The sequence below is a fragment of the Mastigoproctus giganteus genome, chromosome 5 (assembly GCF_048544385.1).
Source record: "Mastigoproctus giganteus isolate SK-2022 chromosome 5, ASM4854438v1, whole genome shotgun sequence".
Classification (NCBI taxonomy): Eukaryota; Metazoa; Arthropoda; class Arachnida; order Uropygi; family Thelyphonidae; genus Mastigoproctus; species Mastigoproctus giganteus.
This window is the reverse complement of record NC_143579.1, coordinates 116,874,930-116,900,223: the sequence shown is the minus strand read 5'-3', so window position 1 is coordinate 116,900,223 and position 25,294 is coordinate 116,874,930. Positions and strand designations below refer to the sequence as shown.

General features: G+C 37.6%; 1 protein-coding gene across 1 annotated transcript in view; it reads left to right on the top strand.

Moving 5' to 3' along the window:
• Positions 1-25,294, top strand: part of Rcd1 (Reduction in Cnn dots 1) — a 350,852-nt gene that overhangs the window by 300,911 nt on the left and 24,647 nt on the right. The window contains exon 12 of the mRNA XM_090374162.1: positions 22,946-23,143. Within this exon, the coding sequence (XP_090230288.1) occupies positions 22,946-23,143 (198 nt within the window). The remainder of the gene's footprint in view (positions 1-22,945; positions 23,144-25,294) is intronic.

Here is a 25,294-nt window from a genome sequence, read left to right as displayed (position 1 = left end):
AAAAATATACCACGAAAGTTTATGGATGAAAGGGGATAAAATCTGTAAAAGCTTGACTGCGTAGAAGCACAGAAGACAGTGTATCATACATATATGGCACACTGTGCCATTGAAATATGACTGGCACCTTGCTATATGGTACTTATGCAACAGCAGACGTGTTATCCCTATCTACATTGTGCCTATCTAAAGAAGTGGGAAAAACATGAGAAATTTTTGACTGAAATATTAAGTAACAGATGTGTTTTAAAATACTCTGTTTATTCTTGGGCATTATCACATAGGTCAGAGGAGTGTACAGTTTTGACAATCATATAATGATTAACTGCATTTAGTAGTCATGGGCTCGAACCATGGTCAGCTCATATGAATGTACTGCAGGAAAAAAGCTTGTCAATGCAGATGGTTAGCATTATAACCTCTTGTAAGTTTTCAACTATCAGTATTTTTAGAATGACAATCTGTTCTGTTTTCATTTTGACTAACAGCATTTTCATCCATTGCTTTTGTGCACCTGTCAGTGCTTTAACCCCCCATGACATCAGACGCCTCCATAGCCAGGTGGGAAGGAGCAACAGTGCGTAGCACATGCTTCTTGATTAGAGCGGGGTTCGAGCACGTCACCACCAAATACAGAGGATGCGGAAAGGTCAGGGAATGACCACCGCATATCCTGGAGCAATATGGCCTTAGTTGCCAATGCTCCTAAAAACCAAATAACAACAACAACCCATGACATTTTTATTACTGATGAAGCTGATAATTAAATTTAATTAACCCATCAGTAATTTAATCAACCCATCTGAAATACTGATGCTCCATCAGTATTTCAGATGGGTAAATTAAATTACTCATATTCAGGATTCACTTATGAGTTATTTGCAGTGAATTTTGATCAACTGTAATGACTCTTCTGTGTCCTACTGCTTTTACCAAAACAAAAAAGTCACATGAATTGTAGTCAGTTGCACAGAAAAATGGGATTTCCATCTTGTATAGGATAAACTGTTTACCCTAACCTTAATCAGTCTCCTTTTATATTAAGATTTATGTTGCCTATGAAGTTTATATGAAGTACTTTAAAATTCAGTTTATCTCTGTAAACTGAAATTTAAAGTTCAACTCAGATATATTTAATATGAATTCAGTGATATTAAAATCTTTGTTCTTTAACTGTTTCAAAAGTATGTTATATATGTGTGTGTGTTTTCAGTATGTGGCTCTGTCGAGTACATATGTAAAAAGATCATTTCATATGATAGTATCAGTAGTAGCAAATGAAAGCAAGCTTATAACGCATCAGTCAAAAGAAATTAAATAAATAAAAATCCCACATCAACTGTCTATTATCTCTAATAACATTGATGTTATTAGAGATAATAGACAGTCATGATGTCGTGATTGTTACCTACAGTAACATACCAGCTGTTTGCAATCAACTTTTATGTTATTTTGAGAAAAATTCTTAAAATTTCATTTACATTACAATTTCTACATATACAGGTTTTTGGGTTTACTCATAATACATATATATTATTACAGTTTCACTAAGTAGATATGAAGCTGATCTGTTATACTACCTGCAAATAATTTTTTTTTCATGTGCTCAGAGGGCAGTAATATTGGACTAGGTTAACATGTTCCACTTTGTTCTCTGTACCTCCCACCTCTCACTTTCAGTAACTGAAAGAAGACAGTTGTAGTGTAACTACATATGCAGTTTTGTGTACCTATTGCATATTTATATATTCTGTGGTTTACTTAGAATGGTATTGTTAAAATTTTAAAGAAGAGAAAAGAAAGTGTCGGAATCACTCTGACAATATCTGCTATGTGTGTGGATAGCTTACAGCAAAAGCTCCAAGGGAAAAAAGTAGTGTTACATATGCATTGTACTTTGGTTGTAAGATATTGGCGATAAGAACAAAACTTGTGCTTCACATGTGTGATGTATTACCTGTACTAGAAATCTGTCACTGGGAAAATTAAGAGTATTGCCTTTTGACAAAGTACTGCAAAAACCTTGGGAGGTGCAATATGGCCACAGAAGCCGATGCGCCAACAACTACCAAATCAATCAATCAAGCCTTTTGCTATTCCTGTAATGTGGTGAGAACTGCACAGCCACATTGATGATATTTCTAAATTACAGAAATGTAGAAATATCAGGGATGTACAATAAAAACAAGCATAGCATCAAATATCCTAATGTATCATCTGCATCAAGGTTTGAAGACCTACTAATACTAGATCCCCAAAAAGGTCATTGGATAAAGGAAGCATTGATGACATAATGGACATAGTGTGCTTGTTAGGCAGTTCCTGTGATGCTACATGGTTTTGTAAAACCAGTCAGTGTGGGTTATGTGAGTAGAGTATATTGTTTATGTTGTTTGGCTGGCAACTTAGTTATCAGGAGACACAATCACTAGGAAGAGGCCTCCCAGCATGTGTCCATGGCACAACAACTGAACCAGGCATGGTAGATAGGAACTTATCAGACCACCAGTTTACTTGCCAGAATAACAGCAAAGGTGGTCTGGGAACGGAGTAGATGGTTAAAAAAAATTTTAAGAACAGGAAAAGTAGGAAGGGGGAAGTAGAAGGAAACCCCCCAGGTGAGTGAGGAGCAAGAATCTAAAGGAGATGCAGGAGGACCCTACAGAAGGGTGGAATTGGGTGGCCCTAAGAGAGCTGAAGAGATAGATAAAGATGAGAAAGTGAAAAGGTGAAGGTTAGAGTTGGCTTCAATTGAGGGCACTCAACTTGAAGAGATTCAGGACACTTTTAGTGGCTGTAGTCTTCATGAAATAGAGGGGCACAAAAGACAGCAGCAACCACCATAGTGTTTGCTGCTCTGAAATTCCACTAGAGAGATATCCCTGCCCTGTTCTGGAAGTAGTTAAATTTATGCCTTCTCATGGGTGTTGTCTGTGCAAGAGTAAGGATGCCATCAACATTTAGCTTTTACTCAATCCATTCAGAGCATTAAACACCTCAGACAAATCTCTTCCCAGCTACCTAGTTTCCAGATAAGAAAAAAATTCAGTGTGACCGGAAGAACAGTAACTAGGTTTAATAAGTAGTTAATTAACAGGAGTTTTTGAGATTTAAGTACCTCTTCGTCAGTTGTGTGAATACATAAATGTGAAACATTACAAATGGAATGTGCAGAGCGTGGTCATGTTGAGTAAAAAGAGCGAGCGTGCATGAGGATATGCAAATGCTAAAGCATCACAGTGTAGAACTAGGTGATTGTTGTAGATGCTAGCTATATACAAGAGCTGATTTCCAGTGTTTGTCATGCTGTAACACTACAGACTCCATGATTGGGTGTAGCTGCACACCTCTATTGTGGTTAAAAATTCTATGACAACCAGATATGTGCGTGACTCACGACACAGTTGTTCATGGTAGTGACAGGATTGGTCAACCACCTTGATATCATGTCTGGGATTGAGGTTACTGCATGTGATGTGATATACCACATCACATGCCGTGATTGTGGCAGCTGCTATGTGGGGGGAAACTGCCAGAAGGCTCCAGGACCACCTCTTGGAACATGAAAGGGCCATTTGATTAGCTGACTCTACACACTCTGCAGTTGCAGAACATTATTGGTTGATGCAACACGGCCTCAATCCCAGACATGATACTGAGGTGGTTGACCAATCCTGCCACTACCATGAACGACTGTGGCTTGAGTTGCTGCACATATCTGATTGTCATCGCATTTTTAACTGCAATAGACGAATGCAGTTACCCCAATCATGAAGTCTGTAGTGTTACAGCATGATAAAGGCTGGAAATCAGCCCATGTATGAAGCCAGCATCTACAACAATCACCTAGTTCTACACTGTTGATGCTTTAGCATTTGCATATCCTTGTGCATGCTCTCTCTTTTTACTCAACATGATCATGCTCTACACATTCCATTTGTAACGTTTTATATTTTATATTTATGTATGTATTAATCCATTAGTTTCCAGATGTTACAGTTTGCAAAATGGAAGTCTTTTTTTTTTTTTTTTTTTTTTGTAATTACACCCTTTTAGCATTAGCATTAGCATTAGTAGAGGCATTTGATGCAAGAAAGCAAGCTTATGCAGCATCAGCCAAAAAAAAAAAAAAAAAACCACTTCCACTTCACCCCTCTGTTCGTTCAAAATACCTGTCCAGCTGAGCCTTAAACTTATTTAGGCTATCAACCTCCACCACAAGGGATGGAAGTCTGTTCCACCAACCAACCACCCGCTGGCTAAAGGCAAATTTCCGCACGTCTATCCTACATCTGTCTTTCCTCAATTTCAATTTATGCCCTCTCAGGTGATTATTCTGAGCTAGAGGAAGAATCCCATCGGCATTGAGCATGCTTAAACCATTCAAGGCTTTATACACCTCTATCAGATCACCTCGCTGGTGCCTAGTCTCCAGACACTGTAATTTGCAAAACTTAAGCCTTTCTTCGTAAGAGCACCCCTTTGTTCCATTCACTAATCTTGTTGCCCTTCTCTGTACTCGTTCCAGCAGCTCTACATCCTTCTTGAAATGAGGCCTCCAGACCTGTATACAGTACTCTAGGTGTGGCCTGACCATCGCCTTATACAATGGAATAATCACCTCCTTATCCCTGCTGGAAAAATTCCTGTATATCATTGACAATACTCCATGAGCTACTCTTGCAGCCCATCTGCACTGCTCAGAGAACTTCATATCTGCCTGCACAACCACCCCCAAGTCCCTTTCATTCTCTACCACTGTCAGTGTTGTACCACAGAGTTGATACGTTGCTCTGGGGTTGCTGTTTCCCATGTGTAGTACTTTACATTTGTCAATGTTAAACTTCATTTGCCACCTCTCAGCCCATCTGCTCAACCTTTCCAGATCCTGTTGCAGCAGCATAGTGTCAGTAGTGTCCTTGACAACCCTGCCAACCTTTGTATCGTCTGCAAACTTGGACATTAATCCCGATATACCATCATCAATATCATTTATAAATACAGAAAACAATAATGGACCCAACACTGAGCCCTGAGGGACTCCACTAATAACATCAGTCCACGATGAGCAGTGTCCATTGATTACCACTCTCTGTCTTCTCCCCCTCAACCACCCCTTTATCCATAGCAGCAATTTGCCTCCAATGTCACACTGCTCCAATTTGTGTAGCAGTCTTCCATGTGCAACAGTATCAAAAGCCTTTCTAAGATCCAAGTATATAATATCAAAGTTATTCCCTGCATCCAGTTCTTTTGTGACTGCATCATAGTATCCAATCAAGTTGGTCAGGCAAGACTTCCCCTTAACAAAACCATGCTGTGTCTGAGCTATAACTGAAGTCTTGTCTAAATGATCCTGCAGTGCTTCTTTAACCAGTGCCTCCATTAATTTTCCTGGAACAGAAGTTAAGCTCACAGGTCTATAATTACTTGTGTCAGCCTTTGATCCTCCTTTGTGAATTGGGGTCACATTTGCACATTTCCAGTCTATGGGTACCTCCCCTGAGTCCAAGGAAGCTCTCATAATTATGGCTAAGGGTTTGCTTACTTCCTTTGCTGCCTCCTTTAATATAACTGGATAGATCCCATCCACCCCGGGTGCCTTTCTTGTGTTTATCTTCAACAGTTTCTCCTCCACTTTACTCCCAGTTATTTCAAGATTCTGTAGCTTACTGCTAGAGTTGAATACACCTCTGGCATTCCCTTCGCTGAATAACTCCTCATGTGTGAATGTCGATGCAAAATATTCATTTAGTTTGTTAGCTACCTGAGCAGGATCATCAACACTTGACCCATCAATATCAAGTGGACAATCTGATTCATCCCTTTCCTTCTAGAGTTTACATAAGTAAAGAACTCTTTGCTGTTTTTCTTTGCATCCCTTGCCAAGGATTTCTCGTAATCTGCCTTCGCCTGCCTAACCTCCTTTGTAACTTGGTTGCATATCAACTTGTATCTATCATAGGCTTCTGTGTCATGTGTTAATTTGTATGTATCCCATGCATTTTTCTTCTCTGCCATATGCCTCATTAGTTCATCTGACATCCATTTTGGCCTAAACCTTGAACAATATTTCTTAGTTGGTATGTAAAGCCTAGTAGCTTCCAAGATAAGTTCTTTGAATGCTTCCCATTTTGAATTTTCTGTTGGTAACATCATCAGTTGGTCCCACTGTATAGAATTTAAATACTGTCTCAGTCCATCGTAGTCGCCTTTACGGAAGCAATAACCCTTCCCTTTACCACTAATGGTAGTTACCTCTTTGAGTAAATCGCACTTCAGCACACTGTGATCACTGCCACCTAGTGGTTCATTTATCTGCAGATTCTTAATGCATGAAGAATCACTGCTGATAATCAAATCAAGAGTATTACTCCCTCTAGTTGCCTCCCGAACATGCTGATGTAGAAAACAATCATCCAATAAATCCACAAAAGCCCTGCTAGTGTGTGAGTATCCAGCCCCCAAATTCCAGTCAATATCTGGGAAATTAAAATCTCCCATAATAAGACACTCTGATTTACTGGCCCACTCTATTTCCCTGTATAGTTCCTTATTATACTCATCAGAGCCATTAGGCCTATAGCACACTCCTACTCTCAATTTTGATCTCCCAATGTTTATGTCACACCAAACTGACTCCACACTGCACTGTCCAGCGATGTCGACTGGCTTCACTTCCTTGGTTTTTATGTGTTTCTTAACTAATAGCATAACACCTCCCCCCTTCCTATCCTGTCTATCCTTTCTGTAGACGTTGTACTCCCCAAATTGCAGTTCCGCATCCCTTATATCTGTGTGACACCACGTCTCTGATATCCCAACAATATCTGCCTTCGATGTTTTGAGCAATACCTCAAATTCATCAAATTTATTTACTAAACTCCTAGCATTGGTGTACACGCAAGTATACCTGCACCTGTTTCTATTCTTAGCTACCCTAACACAACCCATGTGTTTACTTGTACCGCAATGGCTCCCAGCAGTCTCTGAAATACCATGCATCTTGTTTTTCAGGCTTCTGCTCATTCTAATAGAAGCAGTGCAAGAACCTCTTTCACCTCTGCCAGTGGCTGCTGTCAATCTATTGGTCTTTGTCTCCCCCCAAGCTAGCAGTTTTCCGACCCACCTAACACTGCCTCGATAGCATCAGCAAATATTCTTGCACCCTTTCTATTTAAGTGTATCCCATCCCTGTAGAAGCAATCTCTCCTGTTAACAAGTACAGTCCAGGCTGAAAAAAATTTTGTTTCCTCACTTATGTTGCTTGTCTACACACACCTGGTTCAACAGACTTACATCTTCCCTAAAATTATGCTTCCAAACCTGTATGCAGTCCTCAAGATGTGACCCAGCCATTGCTTTATATAAAGGATAATCACTTCCTTATCTCTGCTTGGAAAATTACTGTATATAATTGACAGAATCTTATGAACTATCCTACCAGCATGTCTGTATTGCTCAGAGAACTTCATGTTGACTGTGCAATTAATTTTAGGGCTTATTTTGTTCTTCACCACCCTACGTATATGATGTCACCCAATTGGTATGTTATTCTGATATTTCTGTTACGAAAGTTCAGTACGTTGCATTTTTCAATGTTAAACCTCATTTGGCACTTTTCAGCCCATCTGCCTAATTTTTTTAAGTCTTTTTGCAGTACTATGTGTTGATTCTTGTCATTAAGAACTCCTGCCATTCTTCTTGTTATCTGCAAACTTATTTAAAGACAATAAGCTTGATATGCCTTCATCAGTATGTTTAATAAAAATTGAAAACATTGAAGAAATTGAAGGAATCAAGCACTAAACCCTAAAACACTCTACTGATAACTTTAGTCAGAGATCAGTGCTCCAATGAATGACTGCCCCAACTTTTTTTTTTTTTTTATATGTAAACCCCAAACACAAGAGGTATTAGAACCTATAGTACTTAGTACCGTGCTTGGGTTGGAGGTTGAGAAGATGAAAGAAGATATTTGTTGACATTGGATTTGAACTTCTGTAGACTGTAATTTTCAGGAAATACGTATGAAGGAAGGTTGTTCCAGAAAACGACAGTTGAATGAATAAACAAGGAAGATGAAAAGTTGGTTCTGTGAGTTTGAAGTTGGACAGTAAATGGATGTTGGCTGGTGGCTGCACTTGTTCGGACTGTTTTGAAAGAGAGAGAGCGGGAATTATAGAAGCCAATTCTGAAGAACAGTGCCCATGGAAATATCTGTAGAAGAGGCATATAGCAGAAACAGTACATCCATGAGACAGCGAGTTGAGAGACTCTGTTAGAGATGAATTATTAATTAACCTAACTGCCCTCTTCTGAATGGAATCAAGAAGCCTGAGAGATATTTTGGGAGCACTACCCCAGATGTGGGAATAATATTCCATGGTAGGGTGGATTTGCAATTTATACAGAGTGAACAGCTGTTTGGAAGAAAAGTAACACTGAGAGTGAAAGAGAAACCCAAGTTTTTTAGATGCAGAGGAAGCAACATTTGTAATGTGCTTGTGCCAAGAGAGATTAGAAGTCAGGGTAATCCCCAAAAGAGATATATCATTTTGCCTAGAAATCAGAGAGTCACCAAAGATAAGCATAGGAGCAGAAGAATCTTTTTTGCGAGATATAAGACAAGACTGAGTTTTAGAAGGATTGAAATCAACTAAGTTGTCTTTGCGCCACTGGAGAATTACTCGGAGATCGGCATTTAAGGAATTGGTAGCAGATTTTCGAGAAGTTGAAACTGATTGAGCTGAGCAAGGTTTCTCAAAATGGAAAGTGGAATGCAATGTGCTATCATCGGCAAAACTATGGATAGGATTTCCAGTCAATGGAAGAAGGTCATTAATATACAAGAGAAAAAGAGTGGGGGAAAGAACTGAACCTTGGAGGACACTGGCATTAATGGAGAAGTTAGAAGACAGAGAGCCATCTATCATCACCCTCAGTGAGCGATCAGAGAGAAAACTGGATAACCAATTATAAAAAGTAGTTGGCAAACCTTTTGCCAGCAGTTGGATGGAAGCTTGTTTAGAAGACCTTTATGCCAAACACGATCAAAAGCCTTTGAGATGTCAAGAGCAACTACTTGTGTTTCACTGAACGTTTCCATTGAATTAGTCCATAAATGGGTAATATAAGCTAGAATATCACCAGTGTATCGACACTGATGGAATCCATACTGGCGATCGTTGATCAGATGGAAGGTTTCTAGCTAGCTTAAGAGTTGGCGGTTAATTGATTTCTCCATTACTTTAGAAAGTGTAGAAGTAATTGCAATGGGACAATAATTGGATGGGAGGGATTTGGCACCCTTTTTAGGAACTGGCTGGATATGAGCAAATTTCCAAGCAGAAGGAAAAACACCTTTGGAATAAGAAAGTGAAAAAAGGCGGCAAAGAATAGGAGTAAGTTCAGGAGCACAGGTTTTGAGAACAAGTGCAGAAATACCATCGGGACCTGGATCATTCTTAGCATCAAGATTTGTCAAAATCCTTCTGACATCCTTTTCACGGAAGACCACAGGAGGCATTGAATGGAGCGTGTTGGGAATAGTGGGAGGTGTTTTACCAAGATCATTGATACATGAGTTTAAAAAAAATGGGATGCTAGCAGGTCAGCTTTATCCTTGGCTGAAGTGACAACAGAACCATCTGGTTTGGACAGAGGTGGGAGCAGAGATGGGCAAAAGTTCCAGCCAATAGCTTTGGCAAGAGACCAGAATGCTCGGCTACCATTAGGGCACAAAGTAAGTTTTCTAATCTTACCCTGTTCAAACTCTAGTTTTGACTGATTAATAACTGCTTTACAATTGTTGCGAGCTTTGGTGTAGGCAGAAAATGAAACTGAAGAATTAGAAACAAGCCAATTACGATATGCAACGTTCTTTTCTTGAACAGCCTTAGCAATTTATTGGAAAACCAAGGTTTAGGTAAAGGATGAGATTTTAAAGTGGAATGTGAGATAAATGATTCCATTCCTGCAAGAATAATTTCACTGACGTGATCTGAGTAAACGTTGACATCAGAAGTTTTGAAACAGTAATCTGACCAAGGAAAAGAAGAAAAGAAATCTCGCAGGTCATCCCATTTTGCATTCTTGTAATGCCAAACAACACGAGGTTGGGATCAGCCATGAGATAAAGGCTCCATTGGAGAAGAGACAATCACTAAGTTATGATCTAAAGTGCCTAAAGAACATCTTACTTTGACCATGTACTTAGAAGGGTTGTCTGTGAGAAAAAGATCAAGCATGTTGGCTGTATGATTAGGATTGTCTGGTATTCTTGTAGGTAAATGAACAGTCTGTACAAGGTCATTAGTAATTGCAAAAGCCTCAGTATCTCAATCAGGTCAGTGTGACTAGAAAACGGAAGCCAGCTGGAGGTATGAATATTAAAATCACCAAGGAAAATTACCTCACTGGTAGGAAAGTTGGACTGAAGAAAGTCAAGTTGCAAAGAGAGAAGTCAAAGAGCTCCAAGTGATTAGTGGAGTTTGGAGAAGGGTAGAGACAACAGATGAATTTGACACAATGAGGTAGAGAGATTTTAAGCCAGCGAAGATCAAAGAGAGGAGATTCCAAATTTCCAAGTCTCTGACAGGGAATATCAGAACGGACATATGCACAAGTACCACCTTTTAGGCGAAAGGTATCATACAGCAAATAATTTGGGCATCTGAGATGAGCAGTAGTTGAATCAACCGATAACTGAGATTCAGTCAGAAAAAGTACATGGGGTTTGGCTGACTGCAAGTGGAAATGGACATTGTTGAGATTATAATTGAGACCACGTATATTTGTAAAATGGATTAGGAAGTGTTTGGGAGGTTTAGATCTTTTCGCAGATAAGCTTGCTCTTTTAGTTTCACAATTCATGGTGTATTCAATAGTAAGAAAAAGTGGGTTGTACATGCTGTATGAAGTAATGAAATTTTTGGATATGGCATACACATGGTAAGAACATACCCAGATCCTTGACATAACATTGCCTCGACAATGCTCCTAGCATACACACTACTCGGACTCCCTCCAGTCACTATCTGGCAGAGTAGAGGAGGCAAGATTATACACTAGCTGATCCGGAAGCCTCCTAGTGAGTTACCAATAGGTTCTGTTCGTTGTACTAACTAGCAGCCGGCCTGCAAACACCGTTTTAGAGCTGTACCCTCGAAATGTAAGGAATATTGGAGCTCGCCATGATGTTCATCATAACCTCAAATGTCATCAGTCATATTGCATGATGGAAGAGATGGAGAAGGGTTGACCGGAACTTAGCTCTAGAGACTAAACATGGGTTTCACCACTTCAAGCCTCCAATAAGCAAAGTGGTGGTATTGCACCAGTTGATGAGAGTCATCTACCACATAGTACTGCCTGGTAACATAGAGGGGTGGCATTCCTCCATGTGGTGTGGGTGCCACACCTCGATCCCTGCTTACGTTGGTTCACACCTTGGTGGTCATCCACCATGTACTTGTGCATGGAGGTTATTCTAGGATTACTAACAGTCTCACCATTGTGAAGGTGCAAGCAGAGGATTTGGCTGTCACAGACTGTCCAGACTTCGCCAAAATTGGGTCCACTTGACTTGAGTGTCACCCAAATATCAGTTCCATCAGCGTTTTAGACTCCCAGGTAGCAAGAACAGCTTGTCTAGCATATCTGAGAAAATGTCTGTGACAACCTCAAGGACCAGTTGTAAAGCAATCTTTCACGTGCAACATTGTACAAAGCTTTACTGAAAGCCAAGTATGCAAAAATTATTTTTTGAATTTATTTCCTTTGTTACTGAATCATAAATGACTAATCAGCTTGGTCAGACAAGATCTGCCTTTAACAAATCAATGTTCTGATTTCCATATAAACTCTATTCCTGTCAAGTTAATACTGCAATCATGCTGTGCTTTCTGTATAAGTCCATTCCTGTTAAGATAATCCTTCAGTCATGCTATGATTTCATTATTTATCCTGGTACAGAAGTGAAGCTTACAGATATGTAACTACTCAATTCACCTTTTGATTCCTCCCTCCATATTTGTGAATTGGGAGTACAGTCATATATCACCAGTTCACACGAACTTCCCTGGAATTCAGAAATGTCTCATAATTAGGGCAGAGGGTTTGCTTTCTTCTTTTGCTGCCTCTCAATGTATTTAAGAGAGGTAGCAACAAAAGGCGAATAGATCCCATTCATCCTGGATGCCTTATTTACCTTTAGCTTCAGCAATTTCTCTTCCACTTTTCTCTCAGTTATCACAACATCATTTATATTCCTGTTATAATTTGATAAACATCTGGCATCTCCATCATGTATGAGAGATCCCTTTTTTCAGCAACCAGAGGAGGATCATTAACAATTATACCATTCATATCTAATGTGTCCATAAATCTTCAGATAGATCTGGCTATGTTTTATCCATGGTAATTGTAGACACAATTTATAATAGATATAACAGTTTTGAAAATCAGAAAAAAAATTTAGTTGTTAACATCAGTTAAATGATTTGTGCATCCAAAAACTGAAATTGAGTAATTTCTCAGGAATTTTGATCTTTAAGTTGATGAAACTGAATCATGCAATAAATAAATAAATGTAGAGGACATTAATACATTAAAACAAATAAAAATAAAATTACATCAAGTTTATTTTTCATTATTTTTTTTGTTTAAATTCTGATTAAATTTCACTTTAATGTTGGAAAACCAAGTCAAAACAAGAACAATTTTAATATTAAAAAATCTTATTTACAAAGTGTTTGTTTGTGCAAAACTTAATAAAAATTCCACAAAGAAACTTGCTATGTAGGACAACATATTCCAATAATTAGTATTAGCATTGGCAAAATGATAGAAGGAAGCAAGCTTATACTGCTTCACCCAAACAAAAAACACACTTCCCACATCACCATCCATCCCCTCCAATAATTCATCTAAGTCTCACTGAAAATTATTCAATTTATATACTTCCACTACAACAAATGGAAGTTTGTTCCAACAATCAACTGTCTTTTGGCTAAAAGCAAATATCTGCACATCTATCAAGCAACCCTTTCTTTCTCATTTGATATTTGTGCCAACTTATTTGTGTTGTCTGACTTAGAGTAAGGTTACTCTCAAAATTTTGCCTAATCCATTTAGACACTTAAACACCTCAATCAGATCTCCTTGCAGCTGCCTAGTTTCCAGGTGCTGCAATTTGCAGGCCTGAAGTCTTCCTTGGTAAGAGTACCCTTTTGTTCCCCTGACTTATCTCATTGCACTTTTCTGCACCTATTCCAACAGATCCACATTCTTTTTAAATGAGGCTTTCAGACCTGTATGCAGTACTCAAGATGCAGCCTTACCATTGCCTTATATGAATAATTACTTTCTTCTCTTTGCTGTCAAAATTTCCATATGTCACAACAAATCCCCATACACTGTCCTGGCAGCCATTTTGCACTGTTCACAGAACTTCATGTCTGACTGCACAGTTAACCTCAAGCCTTTTTCATTCTTCACTACCCTGAGCGTTACCACACAGTTGATACATTAATCTGGTATTACTGCTACCCATATGCAGTACCTTACATTTTTCAATGTTAAACTTTAATTGCCGTTCTCAGCCCATCTTCCTAAACTTTCCAGATCTTGTTTCTCTAGCATACCCTGATTACTCTCATTAACTGTGCTGCCGACCTTTGTATCATCTGCTAACTTAGACATTAAGTCTGATATGTCTATAAAGTATTTTAGGGAAAGAGCATCATGCTACATGGTCAAATGACTAGCATATAGATTAGCGCAATTGCATCATTTGAATTATATCTCATATTGTGAATACCTTCATAACGAGTTGTGGCGCCTCCGTAGCCTGGTCTAATCAAGAAGCGTAGCACACGCTTCTTGATTAGACCAGGGTTCGAGCCCGTGACCACCAAATACAGAGGATACGGAAAGGTCAGGGAATGACCACCGCATATCCCCGGAGCAATATGGCCTTAGTTGCTAATGCTCCTAAAAAAACCAAATAATAACAACAACGAGTTGCCATGGTATTGCTCTACTTCGAATAAGTAATGCTTCACCAGTGGAGAAGCTAATGTTACTTATTCTCAGCAGATACCACCACCCACTAATGCATTTGCACTAACCTATATGCTAGTCCAGTAGTTTCAACCTTTTTTTTTTAATAATGGCACCCCTAAGTAATTTATTTTATTTTGTGGCACCCCTACTCAACTACTCAATTTTCTGCCTGTTAGATCCGATTCTCTCTCTGTATATACATATGTTATATGATAGTTATTACAATAATATAATTATAAAAATTACATTTCATAATACAAATTATATAGAATATAATAATTTTATTCTTTGTATAGAGGTACTAAGTAAACATTAATTATAAATAACCACAAAATTAAAAAGATTCCGTATACTGTTTTATAATGAAATAAACATAAATAAAAAATATAATAAGTTTAAGTAACTTAAACCCAAATTATATGGCACCCCTGGAATGTTGTTGCAGCACCCCATTTGAAAACCACTGCGCTAGTCATTTGACCACATAGCATGAGGCTTTTTGTCCTAAAATACTTTATAGTCTATACTACTGCACACCATCAGGAAACTCATATTATGGAGTTATACTTCATAACTGGGTTGTCACTATTGCCACAACCAGGATACCTGCCCACCCATTGATGAGAAGCTAATAAGCTTCGAAACGGTGCCATCTGTGTAGTGGTATCCCCCGAGAATAAGTAACATTAGTCTTCTCTACTGGTGAAGCATTACTTATAATCGAGGTAGTGCAATACCGTGACAACTCGTGTGAAGGTATTCACAATATGAGATGTAATTAAAACAATGCCAACTTAAGTACTTTGGTAGATTGCTACAAATTAAACTGATGCAATTGCACTAACCTGATATGTCTTTGTGAATATCATTAATAAACATTGAAAACAGCTTGGCTCTCCTTGGATGAATTTTCACAAAATTTTAAATTTGGATCTTTTAGAAAGATTTTTTTGGACATCCTAAGTTTTATTAAAATTGGACTGATAAAAATCTGGCAGATATTATATTAGTCTTTTATTAGTCTTTTCTGTCCCTCTGTCAGCCTGTAATAACTCAACTCCCAGTGCATGGATTTTTCAGAAATTTCGTCTGCTGGGAACGAAATGTACTTTTTATGAACTGTGTATTTTGCTCTTTCAGAATGGCTGCCCAGCCTTGCCAAATTTCATTAAAATCAGACTAATGAAAATCACACAATCATTATTTTTTTTTTTATTTATTATTATATTTTTATTATTTATTATTATTTATTTTTTTGCACATATCACATAGGCTATCCAATTGTAGTGGAAACACTGGATAACATGGCAGCTGTGAAGAAACAAAATATTCTTTGTTTGCACATAAATCTCTGCTTTTTTTTTTTTTTTTTTTTTTTTGTTATGAATCGTGATTTATTACTATTCGGTAACATGCCTGAAATGTAATGCATTGCATACATCAATTAACTTATTGCAATGAAAAACTGCCTCATGTTTTGTATAGCTTGACCTTTATTAAATAAACTTTCTTTTACAAGTGACATTGATATATATATAAATGTATGCACTTTGTCTTCCTCTGGCTTTCTATGTTCAGGCTTTTATTGTACCACTGACTAACTTTTAAACATCTCTGACTAACTTCTACTCTTAAGTTATTCAAATTAACAACTCTCTTCAGATGATTTATTTTGGTTTCATATGATTGCATGCCGACCAGGCTAGCCAGGTGGGTAAAGTGCCTGCCTGGCAACCCAAAGGTCACGGGTTCAAATCCCACCTTGGGCTTGGATCAGAATAAAATGCAAAAACTTTGGGAGGTACATTATGGCCACAGAAGCCGATGCGGCAACAACTAACAAAAAAAAAAATAAATATATATGATTGCATGCTGCTAAATGCGTTATCTCTACAGTAATGAATGCTGTGCACCATTGTAAGCGCTAAAGTAAATATGTTATTCTACTTGAAAAACTTTACAATGTAATTAGTTCATTCATACAGATTAAAGTACAGTCGATTCCGGTTATTTGGGACATATCGGGACTAGTACATTTTGGCCCGATTAAGCGGCTGCCCCAATTATCCAAAGTTTCATGTAAATAGTTAAAAATACAATTGACCCCTACTTTACAATTGGTTCACTGTACAATCAAATCATGTTACAATGGACTCACCATAGTAAAGTACCATTCACTGTACGTAAGCGCTAATCATTGTGATCACGTTTGTGAATTGAGTTTTAATTCTATTAAATAGCAATTCTAATTAGCGAAAATAGGAGGAATATTATCCACAAGCTTTAAAAGCAAAGATATATTAAACAGAAATTTATCATTTATTACCTAACCAATTAAAAAAATTAAATGATACGTGAAAATTGGAAGAATATACACGAAAATCGGAAGAATATACATGATAATCGGAACAATATACATGATAATTGGAACAATTAATACTTACTGTAATATGTACATACTAACTAGTTGATATTTCTGTTCACTGACATTTGGGTGGGGATTAAAATTTAAAAACGTAAAAAGATAAGCAATCAATAACAAAGAACACGGCACACAAATTGGAAGTTACACTATATGCGCAAGTGAGAATGGAGTAACAAGTTACGAAGCTTTAAAAAAAGGAATAAAGAGAAGATTCTGAAAATTAATTTTTTTATATGATTGAAGATTTCATGGAAGTGTAAACACATTTCACCATAACCCACAGAATTTCAGCTGTCGGTATTATCGCAAATTCAATAAGATCGAGTTTACTATCTGTTTATGATTGCACTAACAGAAAAGCCCAGTAAACAGGTGACTGCTAATTGTTTTATTGTTTTATAGTTGTGACCTCCAGAAATCCAACCAAACCACGTGGTACGGTCTGAGACAATCGTAGGGTAATCTCCAGTGCTGCGGTCTCCTGCCCCGATTAAACAGCATGTTGTCCCAATTAAGCGAAGTAAACCCTGTCTATTTTCTCGATTGGGTTCTGTTTTTTAAGACTTGCCCCAAATAAATGACTGCCCCGATTAACCGATGGCCCAAATAACCGGAATCCACTGTATTATCTAATTTGCTTAATGAATTTTGACATGTGGGTAGATTAACAGTTGCTTCTTTTTTATATCTGTGTTTACACATTATGTAGTTTCCAGTTAATATCTGTCATACTGCCAACTGTCCATTCAGTATTCATATCCAAAAGCTACTCAGAGATTTACATATCAAGGTAAATAAAGTTGCCCCATCACCAAGATAAACCTTTTCACCATGGCAGGTTCATTTTCCAGCCTGTGACTTCTGCCGTAACAACTAGGGGAAGGTCAACACTCTAAATCATCTGTTCCTCCAGTTCTACTCAACACACCAAGCTGAACATCTTGATATCTGTGTAGATTTCTTGCCAGCCTACATGGATGTTTCGAAGTCAGAACTGTCTGTGGGATCTGCCATTGTTTTTCCAGAAACTACAATGTCCAAGCAGATTCCGCTTGAATGAATCATATATACACTTGCAGAGTTGCATGCTGTAGAGTTGTTCTTGAATAAATCCACTACCACCAAAAAACTTAGAGAATTGGTGAATATAATACTAGTCTTCCCAGTTAAAAGATCTCTCAGATCTCTTCAACAATGACATATAATCCTCATCCAGTCCTCTCCCAGGTACAGCAGAATCTACATTACTTTTTGAAATAAGATTCCTATATTCACTTCTGCAGAATCCCCAGCCATTGGAGAAAATAATTTGGCTAACATCACAGCCAAATCAGCAGTCACCGAGAATAACTACAGCAAGTAATACAAAAGAAACTGATTTCCCAATGGCAGTATTCATGGCATGTCATGGTCAGGCTGCAAATAGATTAAGCCTGAAATTGAACAGTGGCAGTCTAGTCTGTGCAGGAATTATAAAGGAAGCATTGTTCTAGTTTGGTTCCACATAGGACTCAATCATCTTATGCATTCTTTTCTGTCACAGGCTTATTATTCTCTTATATGTGAGCACTCTAACACCATTTTAAGCACATCTTTATTGAATGCTAAAATTTTATTGATGGACACCATTTATGTTTTAACACTTTGTCTTATGCTGAGCCGTATGCACTCAGATTTTATCTGACCATACAATTTTCACTTTTTCAGATTATAAACTTGTGCAAATCTGTTTAAATTCTTTTTGGTACTCTCATATTCTCTTTTGTTTCTTTACTTGTTTTTTTATACACTTTGACATGCTGTTTCTAAGTTACCACTGATTTTTAATACATTTGACCAGTATTGCCCAAGCACCATAAAAATGAAAACAAAATGATTAGTAAGTCTTGTACTTCAGATAATTCACTTGCCCCTGCTAAGCAGAAGCTGTTACACAGCATGTGACAGTTGTAAGCAGCATGTAATGGGATTGCTGGCCAACCCCAATCCTGTCTCCACCCACCTCTCATGAGTTGCCTTCTTAGCCCTAATTTAATCCTGACTGTAGCTTTCCTATCAACCCATTTTCCCTTTCTCTTATTTTTATTTACAGTATTTCGTCGATTCTAAGATGCACATTTTTTTCACATTTTAAAGCCTCTGAAATTGGGATGTGTCTTACAGTCAGTAGCATCTTATAATTGCTGTCAAAAGAAAGTTGTGGGAAGGTAGTCATCAGGCAGGAGGAAGATTGCCAGGCATTCAGGAGTACCTGCACACTCCTGAATTGCATGCATATCTGTTCATCCTGTTGTCAATTCGGTTATGTTCATTGGTGTTAGCACACATGTAACTGAAATTTGGTCCCCTAATAGCCATTTAAAATGTCTTCAAAAAGATTTCATTTTGATATTGCATTGAAACGAAAACTTGTGTATGCAGACAAGCACAGAAACAGAGCGGTGGGGCATAAATCTGATATTAGTGAAGCAAATATTCATCATTGGAGAAATTATCATAAGTCCATATTTTCTTACTAAACAATAACCAAGCACTTTAGCATAATATGTAAAAGAATTAACTTCCTGGGTTTTTTTTTTGCCAATGTATGGATAAGATTTAGATGGATTCCTAGATTATCCAGTGGGTGGGAAGGTAAAGGCCAAGGGTAATACAGATAAGCATTTGTCTTATGACATTAAAGTAATGTTCACCCACATCTCAAGAATGAGGCCTCAAAAGCCAAGGAGCCTTCCGATACTTAAAATAATTTGTACTTATATTGCTATACGGTATATATTTTTTATTTTGTGCGCACACATGCACACACACAATGTATTATTATGTAATATATACAGGTAGTTCCTGACTTTACAAGTTAATTCATTTCTAGTGCATGCTCGTAGCCTTCTTCTTCTTTGCAAACTCTTAAAGAATTTATGAGTTTTCACTTGAATTCATTTCCCATAGATGTAATGTTAAAAACAGAGGTTACGTTCTCAACAATGAAATTTGTTGTTAAATAAAGGTCAACAAAAAAAGCTTATGCTTAAACAATGATTTATTTATCCAAAGAAGTGAAAAAATAGCCTTTAAAATCAAGCAAATTAAAATAATAAAGAAAATATTTATGTCATACAAATGTTAAAGAATGTTTATTCTTCATCATCACTGACTAAAAGCACACTCATTGATTTCATCACTTGTTGATGGTTTATCACTTATTGTTGGCTCAGCACACATTGATTTGTTGGAAGCACAAGGCGTCGTAGTCTTCTTCTTTGAAAATGCTTCGAGTCATTTGTTTCCAAGACAGTCTTCTCTTTTCTTTATAAATTTCATGATAGAATGCATAAGCATTTTTTAAATCTATAGCAACTTTTCTAGTGGGCTCGAAGTTTTAATCTTGTGACTCGAAAATCTCAATTGCTTTTTCTGTGTTGACAAGCTTCATCAAGCCCCTTGAGAGTCAAGGAATGAACAGGAGTTTCAGCTGTTAAATCTCCTTCCTCAGCTTCTTCACATTTTGCCATTTCAATGAGGTCTTTATTTGTGAGCTCTCCATTGTGTACTTGAAGCAGATCAGTAAAGTCAGGTGTAGAAACCCCAAGCTGCAATTTGTTAGCAACGTTTACGACTGCTTCTGTTTAATTTTGTACGATCTCTGCTGGTTCTTGAAATCCTTCAAAGTTATCAATAAACTGATGACAGAGTTTATTCCAAACATACCATGTTTTTCTCTGTAATTCTGTCCCACGCTCATTTTGTTATTTTGATTGCATCTAAAATATGGAATTCTTTCAAAATTCTTTAAGAGCTGGACCTCCCTCCTTATCTCTGCCTGAACAAACAAATGCACGCACAGTAGTACTGTATTATATAGCAACACGTGTGGTTTGAAATGCGTTATTTATGAATGTTTAGCATTTATTTATTGGAATTAATATTCATATTTTCGATTTTGTTGATCCTTGAAGAAAAGAACTCATAAACCCGGAACTCGTAAAGAGGGAACTGCCTGCATCACTACATTACTTGGAAATAGTATATTACTATTTGATATACCAATACAATAGTATTACCATTGTACTAGCATATTATGGCATTGTGTTATTAGTTTAGTATTCAGGTTTAGTGCTGACAAATTCACTTTTATTAATAGAGATTATGCCTAGGACTAGAGCAGTAAAGCATATTGGCAGTTCTCCTAAAAATGGACTTATTGCATAAATTGTGTGTGGTACACATACAAACCTGACTGTAGTTGGATTTAACAATTCATTACTTTTCACCTTGCACACCTTAAGATGTGTTACGTGCAGAGAAGGTGAGGAAATTAAGTGAAAGTTTATTTTATGAGAAGAATTTCAATACTTAAAGAAAAAGGTCATTTGCCTTGAAGAAATTAAACTGGAGGACTTATCAAGCATTCAGCTGCCCATTTAATATTATAAACCACCCTTATACATCTGGCTGCACAGTGGGATCACCAAGGGCAGGATGCACTGGTCCCACAGGAGACAGTTATTTTTTGTGTGACTCTATTGTCAGGATAAAAGGGAATATTTTGTGCAATAAGGATGGAATAGGAACAAGAGCATGAATTTTGAGGAGGCTTCCATCCTGCAGTGGGTTGATAATGGCTACAGTTTAAGCTTTTTTTTTTTTTTCTTTTGGAACAAGATATGTCTACCAAGGGCAAAAATTTAATAATAGTGTAGAATAATTATTATTATAATTATTCTACACTATGGCCAGCTTTAATAATTAATAATTTATAAAGGCACAAAAAATGATAGTTGGTTGGACTGGAATCTTTCTGATGCATTAGCAGACAGTGGATATTGTGCATCGAACGTGATAGAAAATATCTGTAATTTTGACATAAGGAGGGAAAACATGATGTGAGCCTTGTCAATCAATTCATCCCAGGATAGATGGTGCAAGGCATGAGGAATGGAATTTTCTGAGTATAGAGTGCCTGTTAACAGATGGGATTGTTTTTATAGGAATGGGATGCACTTAAATGGAAAGGGGGGGGGGGTGCAAGAATATTTGCCAATGCTATTGAGGCTTTGTTAGGTGGATCAAAAAACTATTAGTTTTGGGGGGGGGATACACAACTTAATAGATTTTAACAGAAGCCACAAGCAGGAGTGAAACCGATTCTTGCTTTGCATCTCTGCACCATTTATTGATACTCTGTGCTGGACAAGTGCTGTGGGGGTGAAAAAATATATAAAATTAATAATAAAATGAAAAATACCATATTTTATCGATTGTAGGACACACTATTATTTTCAGTACCACTAACAAGGAAAAAATGAAATACTAAAATAAATTGACAAAATAACTTTTTCAACAGAATACAATTTACCGACAATTTATCATATATTATACTTCATTTGCTTCTGTAGTACCAGAGGTTAAAACTTCAGAAAGTGATTCCTCTGAGTCACTTTTCCAATCAAAATCTGTGTTTTCTCACATAATATTGTCCTCTGTGCCATCTAAAGCGTTGATGATGCAGCATTTCTTAAAAGAGATGATTTCTTAAAACAGATGGTTTTCAAGTTAACAAACAGGACTCACATTCCTTCCTCAAATGGTTATTAACTGAAATGTTGAGAGCTTGCAGTCAGCTAGTCATGCCACTAGGAATAGCAACCAAGTTGCTATATCTTTCAGCCAGCTTATTCTTTAACTGTTCAGATAAATGTCCACAAAATGCATAAAGAAGTAACATACTAGCTTGGTTACATAAAGCACCCCAGACATCTATTCCAGACAATTTTTAGCCACTCATCCATCAGCTAAGCCCTCATCCATACATTTTTTTGTGCATGCACAATAACATCTTTGGGAAAGATCACATTCTTTGGTATTGTTTTATAGTTTAAAATTATGTGGCGGCAACCTTTGGCCATCAGCAGTTATGCATAGCATCGTAGTAATATGATGCTTTTCGTAACCGATACTAATGATTTTGATTTATTTAGTAACTTTAGCACCAACAGTATAATTCTGATGCATACAGAAGAATACTGGGGTTTTATCAGCACATCCTAATTGATTAAAATCATAGTTTCGTTTTCTCAGTGAATTATGTGTTGCTGGAAGTTAAGCAGTTTCTGTAAAAAGTCAGCAAGAAGTTTTTGACTAATCAATGTTTGGTGCTTTCCCAGCAGTCCTACATGATGCATTAATTGGTCACACCAACCTCTTGTTGCTTTGAAATTTTTTTTTAATCTATTTCAAGAGTTTTGGCAATATCTCCTGCCTTCAGTTGCATTGCTTGGCACATAACAGGCAATCCTTTTGTATGTATCTCGGCATCAAAACATAATACAGCTTTATCTATATTTGTACGAGACCTCTCTTAGGTTATGCTACTTGCTGAATATATATGCAACTTTTAATAGAAAAATTGGCTTTGATAAGACTACTAATTTCATTTTTATTTTAAAATTTTAGGATGAAATAGGAGATTTTTTGGGTGCTGTACTCACACAGCCTTCAAGCTCTTCACCCATATCGCAGCCACCTAAGAGGTTAAATTATGCCACTCGGCCAGTTGGTCAAGAAATAAAAAGGAGGAAACGTAAACCAAAAATGCTAGAATCTGGAGAAACCATTCCTGTTAAAAGAAGACCAAGAGCAGGTGGACGACAGGTTAGGAAAGCTGTTATTATTAGGGTGCATATTTTAAAATAGTGTGTATTATTTTTATCATGTAATTATGTAAAGTTGTTGATACCAATATCATGCTTTTATAACAATTTCTTTCAAATGAAGAACAGGAGTTCTTCATTTGAAAGAAATTTTTCATTATCATGAAATTCCAAGTATGAAAAAAGTACATAAACATAATCACATTTATGAGGTGTCATTTAAGAAACATTTTTGGAAGGAATATTGCCAGAAGAAAATTAATCATCAAGCAAAGGGGGAATATCAAGCAAATTTTGAAAACAAACAAGAAGCTGCAGGTGAAATGAACTCTTTCGCATAAAACTTGTCTGATAGACTTATTTATATGTGGTTCTTAATTCTGAACGATATCTTTTATAAAATAGATTTGTTATTCTAGTGTGTATATGCCATTGTTTATTTTTGTATAATAAGAGGGACTGCAGGCCAAAACTATTTGCCTGTACTTTTGATATTGTTAATGTTCAAGGGAAGTAATTACCGTTCTTGGTTTTTCTCATGTGTAATATTAAGAATTGTTGTCTGTACTTTTTTTTTTTTTTTGATTTATTAAATCATTATCTTGTTCTCTTTTAAAAATGGTTCATCTAATTTCTTTATTCATAAATTAAATTATTAAAAAATAACTTACCATCTTTAATTTGTAATACGGACTGATTTGAAACGTGACAGATAACTCAGCTTGCACGTGTGGCTCCCTCAAGACCTGGGACCACCTGCTACATGAGTGTGAGCTGTACAAAGATCTGCATGGACACCTCATCACACTAGTCCAGTTCAACCCCAAAAATCAGGAGCACTACCTACTGGAGGATGAGGCAACCTACAATGCCCTCACCAACTTTGCTCAGTGCTTCTTTGCAAGATGCCAGACTCTACCTTTGCTGGCAAACCTAGAACAACTAGGATAAATACAACAACTTGATGCACCAAGAGAAAACTGGACTGCACACCAGCTATGACTAAACTCCACTCTCCCAAATACTGACCCATGGATGGGAATCAGTCCCATGTGAGAACTGTTAACAAATCACATTGCACGACCTACATTGACTACAATTGGACCTTCAGGAGTCCACCCTGACGGTGACTGAACCCTATCCTATTGAACATCGACCAGAGGACAGACCTGGATTACACGAGTAACTACCTAACAAAAGACCAAACAGGACCTGCACAAATATTAGACAGACCTGGACAGAGATACTTTCACTGTACTCCTGGGAACCCCGAATAGGGCAGCCCTGACACCCGGACTGAAGCCACCCCACATCTACGCCCTGTTGGTGATCAGGGCCAGCTCCCTTGCCAGCACTACTATTTTCTTTTCACTAGCAGGGGGAGATGGCCCTGCTGTCCCCACCACCCCTTCTGGTGGGGCATGGGTGTGCCCCACCATAAACCGAAGTTGTCTTCCCTATCGGCTCCATACTTCTGTCTCCTCCCAGTCTTTAGTCTTCCTCTCAACTCTATCTGCACGCTAGTAAGCGCCCCACACAATCTAAATTCCACAGTCCAAAATCAATTTTGCCCACCATTTTTTGACCTTCTCTTTAGCACTTCCCCTCGACATGGTCACTTTTTTTTTTTTTTTTTTTTTTTAAGGTCCTAGCCACTGAAATCTCAGGAAATTAGGTGGCAGGACCTGCCAGAGTGAATCATATACTACTGGGTACTTGGTCGGCCTCCATGGGGCAAAAGTGGAGCAGTGTTGGGCCTCGGCAGGGGTCTGGCAGCTAAAGGACCAGAAGAATAACGGTACATGAAATTACACATATACAGAGCCCATACACTTTTAAATCTCTGGTATTTCCGGTCAACTGGTACACCCACAATGTAAACTATGCTGCGGAGAAACCCCTGGTGCCGTTTGACCCCAAACACACTTTACACTTAAATGGTACTGTATGAGAGATAGTAAAGTGTGTTTAGGGTCTGAGGGCACCAGGGGTTTTCCCTATCTCCACGTATTATACATTGTCATGTGTTACAGTGCATTTTAAAGACCAGAGATTTAAAAGTATGGATATTGTTAAGTGTAGTGTCATGTACCATTGTTCATCTGGCCATTTAGCCGTTGGACCCCTATTGGGGCCAACCATTGCCCACACT